Below are 11,428 nucleotides of genomic sequence, written 5' to 3'. Positions count from 1 at the left end.
AAGCAATCTTATCTGCTTTGTAATTTGTCCTCAATACAGATGCAACGGCATTGGCCATTACGTGCTAATGATTGTGTAATTAACGTAGCTACACGTGCTAAGTGGCGCTAAATGCAATCTCTTACTGACATTTATTCAGTTTCCGCTATTTACAATCGTTCCACAGAGCCAAAAATTATAGTGTCGCCAGAGGGGAAAACAAAAGCCCTAGCCTCGTCCTTCGACGCTGAGGTGCGCCCCCTGATAAACCTGGTCGACGAACTACGTGGGTATGGTCTGGACAGAGATATCAACCTTCCTGCCGTCGCCGTCATCGGGGTATTTAAATGCGACACTGTTCGGATGACGCTTTTTGTATTCATCGACAAAAATCATACTTGAGTATACCTGCAAAATATGTGAAATGTAGACACCGACAATTTACACTTGAGCTGCTCGACGTGGAGGGAAAGATGGATTTTTTAAAGTGGAATTCATGCCGCTTGCTAGGCAGCAATAGTGATCTTTCTTTGTTATTGAATCTTCGGCAGTGGTAAGCGATTACTCTTATACCGAACTAATGGATGTAACGAACTGTGTTTTTTTCTTCACGGCTACTTGCTGTATATCAATGCGTGCACTACGTTTATAACGAACTAAATGTATAATTAGTGGTTTCCCTTGAGTTCTTTATAGTGAGTGAGTGAGCATGGTTTTACGACGCCTTTAGCAACATTCCAGCAACATACCAGGATGCCAGAAATGGGCTTCAAACATTTTACCCATGTGGGGAATCGAACCCGGGTGTACGACGTGACAAGCGGACGCTTTAACCACTAGGCTACCCCACTGCCCCTGAGTTATGTGTAGTTATCTATATATCTAAATAGGAAACAGGTGAAGTTTCCCTGGTTCCGTTTGTAGGTTGCTCACATTGGTACAACAGCGTAAGGGAACTGGCTTATACAACCATCATCGAGCGATATCGGTATATATGAAATTTAAGTTAGATTTCTTGATCACATTCGTTTGATTTTTCCCGTCTCGTACCCATCTCCCGCGATTCTATATATTGTGTCACGATGTGATTCATTATGTAATTAGCAGGCCAATACAGGGTTTATTTCTATAACATGATAAGTTCGATCCCCTAACACGCTCGGGTAATAACCTGTACGTCAATGTGTATAGATGTCAATACTTGGTTACAAATCTATCAAATCCTTTCACATTTCAGTATCCTGGAATCACTGGTAATATATCGTTGTCGCCTTCGCGGACTGAAACTATGGTGCTGGAGCTGTTACAGCATAATTATTTAAGGACAAACCCAACAGCAGTAAGTACGAATGTATAGAGGTTCATTACAGTAAATCTATTGATCTGTTGTTGAATCTGAATACCTATAAACTGTGCAGACTAAAGCAAATTGTTGAAGAAGAAGAGAACAATTTCTCATAATTAGGACTCCTTAGTTAATATAGTTATGTTTTAGTCTTGAGATATTTTCTTCCGTATTTGAGGCATCCAACTGACTGCATCAGCTCTGCTACTTATAACACTATACTCCTTTTTAAGGTACAAACCAGCAATCCATATTGAGCAATACCTGATATATTTAACTGGAGTGAGGGAGTGAGTATGGTTTTACGCCGCTTTTAGCAATTTTCCAGCAATATCACGGCGGGGAAAACCAGAAATGGGCTTCACACATTGTACCCAGATGGGGAATCGAACCCGGGTCTTCTGCGTGACGAGTCAACGCTTTAACCACTAGGCTACCCCACCACCCATATTTAATTGGAATGCCTGATATATGAAGTAATGGCCTATGTATGATATCCCAAGCGGGCATAACTTAATGTATAAATCCCTCGAATTCTCTTCGTGTTTGTTCTAGATAGGGACATGGTCAAGACAAACCAACATGCAACTACACAATTCTTCAACCCAGAGTCGCAGCAAGCCTAGATTGGTTGTTGTAACCAAACACGTAAGCATTGATACTGAATCTATTATCCCTTGATTTGCAACATCATGATACCACCACAGTCATTGTATCTGAGTCTCTGATATTAAGAAGCATTAGTGTTAAAACCCTATTACATTATACAAATCGTTAAAGCACGTCGGCTAAAGTAATCTCAGTCTATAAAGGATACGCTGGCGCACATTAACATACACGCTAAGGAATGCACTTGCAGTGAGTGTGGAGTGATTGATTGGGTGAGTGAGTGTAGTTTTACGCCGCTTTTAGCAATACTCCAGCAATATCATGGCGGGGGACACCAGAAAAGGACAGATTATACTATGTTGTGAATCGAACCCGAGTCTTCAGCGTGACGAGAAACTGTCCCACTGCCCCACAAAGAGAGAGTGGATGAATTAATATTTACAGTCGCATCTGCAATATTTCCGCCATATCGTGACTGGTTTAACTGGCGAATTTAAAACTGGTTTAAATTCGCCATAATTACATGTAGATTATAAAAAAGCCTGTCACAAAAGGACAGTAGAACAACTAGATTATCACAATTATGAATATAAAACTAGCATGTAACTTTAAAATATGTTAACTACAGAAAACATTACAATATAAATGAAACAGGCTATAGATTGCCAACAGCTGACGGTGGATCACCAAACAAGGGGACTTACATTCTCTTCCCACAGAGGTTACTTGTCATATCTTCCTACGAACCTCTGTTCTAATACGGCCATATTTCACGGTTCTCGTAATATCCCCTAACGGCAAAAAGTCGCGACACGAATTATCTCCCTTCTTTTTATCCAATCAGAACACGTGTTACGTCGACTTAGATCCAGCTTGACTAATACAAACAAATGTGGGGCCACAAATGTCCCCCATTTGCAGGGAATTGTGTTGATGTGACACACAAGACATTTATAGGCTAGCGTGTCCGTTGTCAACGAGGGCGATGGAGATGCCATTGATCCGCCATTACATGACTGAGTTCTGTCTAGAAGAAACGTTTGCGCATCGCGCAGGGGAAGAGGTTCTAGTTTTCCCGAAGCATACGGATATTACCGAGGCCTTGCGAATGATCACTTTTGAAACAACGTCGCTGATTGCACAACTAAATCTGATTGCAACCAATGACGAATCCTGAACACTCGCACCACGAAAGAGCCGTATTAGAACAGAGGTTCGTAGGAAGATATGACAAGTAACCTCTGTGGGAAGAGAATGGGGGACTTACAGTACCTTTGCTTCCTGCATGAGCCCTAGCTGGATTTACACCATCCCCTCAGCTATTGGCGATGATAGAAAAAGCTAGCCACGAATTAAAATGACAAATTCTACGATTAAAACTCTGGCAATGATACATCTATATTGAATTATGTGGTCTTACGTACCCACAAAGAGAGAGAGAGGAAGGCATCGATATACAATGTTTACACAGTATCTAATTTCCCATTTCGGCACAGATTTATTACATTTTAAACATGGTAGGGACAATGAAGCTGCAGATTCATCTCCTATCCTAGTATTCCTGATATATTTTTTTCAAAAAAATCTAGCACAGATCACAGTTTACAAAACAAATTATTAAATGTTAAATCGACAAAGGTCAAATTTAATCACAAAAATGAGTTCTTTGGAGTTTCAATGGCATAAATAAATGTTTAACGATGCACTCAACAATATTCCAGCTATATGACGGTGGTCTGTAAATAGTCGAGTCTGGACCAGACCATCAAGTGATTAACAGCATGAGCTTTGATATACGAAACTGAGTCAATCAAGTCAGCGAGCCTGACCACCCGATACAAGACCAATTCTAACCCGGATCTTCATGGGTTGTATAAATATAAAATCGGTATCCTTTCTGGGGGCGCTCAATGTTCTCGGCATCCAATTCCAGGAACCCCCGTTCGTGATCCGCGAAGAGACCGAGAATGGAACGAAGTACACCGGATACTCTATGAATGTGTTTGATGAGATTGCGAGGCGTCTTGACCTCGACTTCACTGTTTACGAAGCCAAGGATGGACAGTACGGAAAACAGAACCCGGATGGAACGTGGACAGGATTGATGGGTGAAATACTTACTGGAGTAAAACATATTGATTAGACAACATTATATCTATGTACTAACATATCTCCTTATCTACAGTCTGTTTACCATGACGGATTAAGAATTTAGTGAGAACCTTACACATGTGTCGATTCCATCACAATTAAAGCCGTGTAGTTCTACAAGTTATCTGCACGAAATAAGTAGGGTTTCCAGCGAGTAGCTAAATGTAAGAACCTTGTAAACGTGTTTACGTTTTCCTTTTTGAAAAGCCCAGCATTTTGGATTCTTGTTTCTGGCCATGCAGGAAGCAACGGCCGTGGAACTCCAGCATCCGGAAATCACATTTGTGTCGATCTTGTCAAAACACAATGGTAGTACAGCCATGAAGTAAAACTTAAAAATCGTATCATTATTCCTTACTGATACAACAAACACATGCTACTGAACATGTTCAACAAGTGTTGACACTGATAAGCTAATACAGTGTAATAGGATAATAAGGTAATACAGTATACCAACTTAGTATGGTGTAACGAAGATGCTTGTCAGTAAACAAAAGCGTCGGCTTAAGTGGATCTGGTATTCAGCAGAATATACATATCTTCCGACCGTAAAGACATTAATATTGAAAAGACAATGACATTTTCCCAGTCTGAAGTAACACATTCTCAATGACATTCTGGCAACGACGTATATTTTTCTGACGCTTCACCGAATACCCAAGCATTTGGACTTACTTTGTTTACATGTCCCATTTAGAATATAAATACAAATAAACAAACGTAGCAATTTATACAACTAGACCCATCAATCAGTTCGATGAAAAATGGATCAGTTTAGTTTTAGGTTTGTTGTCCTGACATACAAATATTTCAAATGTAGACTGAGCGGCGTGAAATATACTTGAAAGCGGTGTTCCAGTATCTAGACACGACGCCATTTTCAGAGTGTAAGAATTGTAATATATTTTCTTCCACATTGTTAGATCCTTCCTGTTATATATGATACTGTATGTGTTATGTGTCTTCCGACTTTTGTGACGATATTACATGTACAACAATACAGATTGTAGATTGTAACGTTTCCCCACCCAGTTCGCCGACATAGCTGTGGCATCCCTGTCGATGACAACCGAGAGAGACAAGGTCGCCGATTTCACAACTCCATACTACGAGTTCGGGGGGATTCAAATCCTCATCAAGAACAATAACGCGGGGACCTCTCTGTTGGCATTTGCTAACGTGTTTTCCGGGGAGGTCTGGGCATGCTGGACGTCAGTCCTACTGTTGACGTGACTTCTCGTGTGGGTCTTCGAGAAGTTGAGCCCTTTAAGCCCCTACAACAACGTTCTACAAAAAGGATCAAAGGAAGTTCACGGTGACCGAGGGACTATGGCTCGTCACGGCGTCATTTCCCATAGCAGGTATGTCACTATATCAATTCGATCTGGGATTTGTTGACCTTATTTAGTCCTATAGCTGCTGAAGTTCACCTGGAACTTTCATTATTAGATATATCACATGTGATTGTTTTGTGTTTGATGAACTGAACTTATTGAATGTAGTGGTGCTTATAACTCTGCGGTTAAGATCTCCATTTTCTTATCGTGTTATTTTCTTATAAAGTAGTCATGTCAGGGTTGTATACATTTCCCGATAGCGTTCTTTTGGCCCAACTGTGCATAAAAACGGCATCATGTTACCCCAGTCTGCCATATATTGATCGGTTGTTAACACAGTAAGGGTATTTGACCAGTGTGTTTGGCTTATAGTGTGGTTGTATACTTTTCTGATTTGTTGAAACCAGCGTGTACGATTTGTGATCTATGATCGAGGTCTTAGAAGGCATTCACGTCATGATCAAGACGTCCAATTCAAAATCGTCCAACTCTGGTCAGTCTATGAATATAAACTCAAAACAAAAATGGTAGCCACTCTTTTTATCCGTCCCTACTCCTTGTTCTGTCCATGTCTGGGCAAGATTGTTCGCCGTCTGTGATTATCAATGACAGTCAACGGTTGTTCTCTGACCAAGCTAAAATTCCAAGAGAAGGGGATGACTTTTATTAGTTAACAAAAGCGACTGTCTCAGGGTGTTTGCCTTATGGCTATAGGTTTAAGGAATGCCAATTATAAATTGATCCGAATTAAAGGGCCTGTCAGGATATTGTCTCCGACCAGCAATCATGTTCTTATCATTTGGTGCTTCTCTGAAACAATCCCCATTTCACCTACTCGGAGACAGATCGAAGGGAATATCTTTTGCATTTTCTCAATGCTGATTATTCAGTTGTATCTACATAACGTTACATTGGTGTAGTTTGATATAATATTATATGCCGCACTAGTAAGAACGACACTAAAAAGTAACAACATAGGCTTGGAAGAGATAATTCCTCGAAACGCGATGGTTATTATATAACTGTATCGCAGGTCCCGAGTGCACACCCCGGACGTTCTCGACTCGTATGTTGGTGGGCGGATTCTGGTTCTTCTGCAGCATTATGATGGCTACATACACGGCTAACCTGGCTGCCTTCCTCACCACCTCCAGGCTCAACGTACCTATAGGTAGTGCAAATGTCTGATATACCTCACCACCTCCAGGCTCAACGTACCTATAGGTAGTGCACATGTCTGATATACCTCACCACCTCCAGGCTCAACGTACCTATAGGTAGTGCACAGTCTGATATAGTGTAGTGCTACATTGTCCTGTCTTTCCACAGTTTGAAGTACATTACATCCATTATATTTTTGATGGAAACGAATCAGGGAGTACAAGTGTTCCTACTCTTTTCCGGGTTCCTTCTTATGCTTTTGTATTGCATTTTGTATGGAAATCTGGGAATAGATAGAAAAACACGTGTATTTTCATGTTTGTTTCAGTATATAATGGAGCATATGAGGTGACTAGAACATTGTACATCTAATTACACCATGGTACGTGTGATGATCATCCTAGAGTGTGCTTTGAAAAATAACATCCTTCTTTTCCTGACCAACAGTTGTTGCTTTGATAGTTTGATTCAATAACCTATGACAAATGAGCGAGCCTATAATTCATGTAATAAAAGCAAGAGTGTCTGTAAGTTTCGGAAGTAAATTACCAACATATTTCTTTTGATCTACAGGATATATGGTACATGTATCTTCTGCTTCTATACAATATCTTTCGTGTTTTTACTGGAATTCGTTCGTTCCTTCTTTCGTAGAGTCGCTAGGTGACCTCGCAAAGCAAAACATAATCAAGTATTCCGTAGTCGAAGGAACTGTAATCCACGAGTACTTCCAAAGGATGGCTAAAATAGAATCAGACTTTTACCAAGAATGGAAGAGCATGAGTTTTTATACCAAGAACATAGACACCTCTGACACATTACCAGCAAACTATGCGGTGTGGGACTATCCACTTGGGGACAAGTACCTCACGATCTGGAGATCCATCCAGAACACTGGTTTGCTAAATAGTTCCAGTGAGGGCATTGCTAAGGTATTGGCGGGTAATTTTGCCTTCATCCGTGAGTCACCGATGATACAGTATGAACTCTCCAAGCACTGTGATTTGCTGGCTGTTGGCAAGCAGTTCAGCAGTAGGGCATATGCATTTGCCTTGGCTGAAGGTTCGCCGCTGACCCGTGTCATCTCATATACGTGAGTACCTTCAGCCTTATTTACACTAGTTTACTTTCATATGTGTGATTATTTTACTTCAAGCTCTATGCTCGTTTCTGAATGTGCACGAATATGAATGTTCTGTTTTACACGAATGTGACGGAAAGTAATGTCTAAGTCATCACTTTGTACACAGATCAAAGCTTGCAACTCCTGTCATACCGACCCAGAAACAAACATATCCAATACGATCGATGCAGGTCTGTCATTATAGCTAGCTGGTCTCTCACGTCCTATTTAATATATTTTATGAAGATAAATAAATATATGTATTCATTAAAATATTTTCATTTCAGAGACTAGGTATTAGCCCCAAACTAGCATCCATACACTTTTGCACTTGAATTTAAAGGTTTAGCTGTATGTCGTATACGAGCGAACCTTGATAGGTTAATACTTTACGTTTCAGTGTAAGCAACCTATGCATTTAATCTATGTACATTTATTGTAAATGATGATAAAAATAACAAATAAATGTATATTGTCTTAGTAGAAATAATGCCACACTAGCAATACATGGATGACAGTGCAGCAATGTCCGCACAATAGTTCTATACATCGCAGTATTGTAAGGTTCAGATATAGAAACACACATTTCAAGTAGTTTAAGTAACAGATTGTTGATCTCTTATAGCTAATATACCATCATTTCAATAAGTAGAGCGTCACACGTTTATCAGCTATTCTTCACGTTTATAAAGATGACGATTGGAACAATTTGATCAGGTCTTGAGATTCCAGGATATTACAACTGCAGTCTGAGACCATCCTGGAAACAATGAAGACCAAATGGTGGAAGAATGGCAGTTTGACTTGTTCCCAGGTAGACGAGAGTGGCGGTCTCACATTTCACACTGTCGGTGGCATCTTCGTTGTCGTCAGCGTCGGAATTGGACTTGGAGTAATCTCCCTTGGTCTAGAGCGCCTGTGGGCATCATTGACAAGGGTACGGAAAGTAAGATACGTCACATGCATTAATAACTATATACATTTCTCTGCATATTCATGAAGATCCTGTATTGATATACTAAAAGAACAATGGCATACATTGTATTATGTCATAACGTATTCATTCATCATCGTTTTAGTAAACCCCACATTTATTAAATTCTCAAAGGTATTTACTATTTGTTTTGAATGCGTACCAGGGACGCCCTAACAAACTCCGCGTGGTAATAGTTTTACAATTAGTAAAATGAATACCCTAATATAATCCAGGTAATGCAAGATCTCAACCCTAACTTTCAAAATCTATATGGTAGCCATTTACTTTTACATATACTTTCTATTGTAAATGTATTTGACGACGTTTATGTTCAGGTAGTGAGGGGTGGTGGGGTCGCCTAGTGGTTAAAGCGTTCGCTCGTCACGCCAGAGACCCGTGTTCGATTCCCCACATGGTACAATGTTTGAAGCCCATTTCTGGTGTCCCCCGCCGTGACATTGCTGGAATATAGCTAAAAGCGGCGTAAAACCAAACTCACTCACTCATTCAGGTAGTGAGGGGTTGAGTAAAACCGTAACAAGACACTTTACCTTGACACGGTATATATTACAGGAGCACCACAACACTCAAGTAACATCGCCAAACAGCAGAACGAATCTTGCCGTTGATTTCAACCCTGGGATCATCTATCTTGCCAAGGAGTTATACACTGGTGATGACGCAGTAGACACGGATGCCGTCACACTGGAGATGGCGCGAATGTATTAGTGGAATGTTTTTATCTTGACATTAAATGTATGTTAATGCTGTCTTCTCTTATTAAGGCGACATGACTGAGACCTGTTTCGATTGCTTTTGTGAATTTCTAGGATAGCGAGAAAGAAGGATTTTGTGAACACATTGCACTCTTTTTATCTATATATACATAAGGGCAGCATTTTTATTTTCTCTGATTATCATCGCCAGACCGACCGTTCTAGTTGCTGACTCAAAGCCGACCCCTACTCCCCCCCCCCCTCGATAAAAAGCACACTCCACCCAAACAAAAACAATATAAAAAACAAACAAAAAGTTTTAAAAACCAAGAAACCCCAAAATACCAAAACAAAACGAAAAGCAATAAAAAACACACGACTCCCCACCCCCTAAAAAAAAAACCCATTCCCTGCCTCGTCGTATAATGTGTGTGTGTCTGTGTGTCTGTGTGTCTGTGTGTGTTTTAGCCTCGTAATGGTCGTCCATCACGCCAATGGCCCGGCCAATGGGTGCAGTGCGTAAAGCCTATTAGTAGTGATCCCACCGTGATATTGCTGGAATATTGGTCGAAGCGGCATAAAATCAAACTACAGTTACTTACTCATACATATTTGTGGTAGATTAAAGGAATCCAAGTATGATATATATTTTACCAACATAATGTTCACTGTAAATAACAATGGCTAATAAAATACGCTTTGCGTACTGGAGACTATTCAGGTTGTGCTTGAATATGTGAAGGGACAATGGTGTCCAACAGTAGTGGGGTGCAGATAATAAAAACAGTCATGAAAAAATTAGTGTAATCATTTGCAAAGCGATGGCATTGTAGCCCTGAGGTTACGTTACATTACAGTGCATCTAGTATAGAGCCCACGTTCAGGTGAATAGTTGTTTAAGAAACTATCATTAAAATATTGACACAGTTCACTATATATTATTTGTTACGATCCGTGAAGGTCCGGGTTAGAACGAGCCTTCCGTAACCTATGCTTGTCGTAAGAGGCGACTAACGGGATCAGGTGGTCAGGCTTGCTGACTTGGTTGACACATGTCATCGGTTCTCAATTGCGCAGATCGATGATCATGCTGTTGATCACTGGGTTGTCTGGTTACTTACAGACCGCCGCCATATAGCTGGAATATTAACTAAACTAAACTCACTCACTCACTCACACTATTTGTTACGAGGGAGGAGTGCAGACACAGGAACAGCCACGTGTGCGAGAAAAGTTTAACACAGTTAAATGAACCAATAGCACACCTGGCTGTTCCTCTCTCTGCACTCCTCCCTCGTAACAAAAAAAAATAGTGAACTCTGTCAATATTTTATTGATAGTTTGTTAAACAACTTTTATTTATTATTCAATCATAATTCATGAAATTAAAATTTCACAATGGTAGAGCAACTATATGCATCATGTCAAATTAGAAAAGGATTGCAGTAAAGTGACCAAACACCGACACGAAAAGTTTTCTGCCAGACTATATAACACGATGAGTGAGTGGGTTAAATTTCCTGTCACTTTGGCAATATTTCAGCCATATCGTGACTAAATCAAGTTATACAAGTTATACAGATTAATATTAGTAATTAAAGGTAAATTATAACAACCTGTCAACGAAGGACAGTAACACATCTAGAGTATCACATATAGAAATTCAAAACTAGTAATTAAATCTAAAACATTTTAACTATGCATGAAAATACAGTACAATACAATATAACGACAGGCTAAAGATTGCCAACAACCGAAAGTAGATCCCCATACTAGGGACCATGGGGACTTACATTACTTTCGTTACCTGCATGGACCCTAGCTGGATTTACACCATCCCTTCAGCTGTCAGCAATTTTTGACAATCTAACCATAACATTAAAATAACACACATACCGATTGTATCTCATAAGTTGTGAAATGTAAACAACTACGTCGATTCTTAGATTCAACTATGCCGAGGGGGCGGTAGGGTAGCCCAGTGGTTAAAACGTTCGCCCGTCAAGCCGAAGACCCGGGTTCGATTCCCCA

At 40.2% G+C, this 11,428-nt stretch overlaps 1 protein-coding gene across 1 annotated transcript; it reads left to right on the top strand.

Annotated features, from left to right (window-relative positions):
• Positions 1-1,191: 1,191 nt before the first annotated feature.
• Positions 1,192-9,450, top strand: LOC124273894 (ionotropic receptor 25a-like). Its single transcript, XM_046709238.1, is given in 9 exon segments — positions 1,192-1,318; positions 1,880-1,972; positions 3,867-4,058; positions 5,117-5,344; positions 5,382-5,445; positions 6,455-6,592; positions 7,156-7,675; positions 8,438-8,651; positions 9,255-9,450. Coding segments are annotated over 9 exon segments (1,656 nt in total). The 5' UTR covers positions 1,192-1,267; the 3' UTR covers positions 9,411-9,450.
• Positions 9,451-11,428: the final 1,978 nt, after the last annotated feature.

Source organism: Haliotis rubra, unplaced genomic scaffold (assembly GCF_003918875.1).
Source record: "Haliotis rubra isolate DU_JTF1 unplaced genomic scaffold, ASM391887v1 Scf1854, whole genome shotgun sequence".
NCBI lineage: Eukaryota > Metazoa > Mollusca > Gastropoda > Lepetellida > Haliotidae > Haliotis > Haliotis rubra.
The sequence above is the reverse complement of the archived record's forward strand: the minus strand, read 5'-3'. Positions and strand labels throughout refer to the sequence as shown.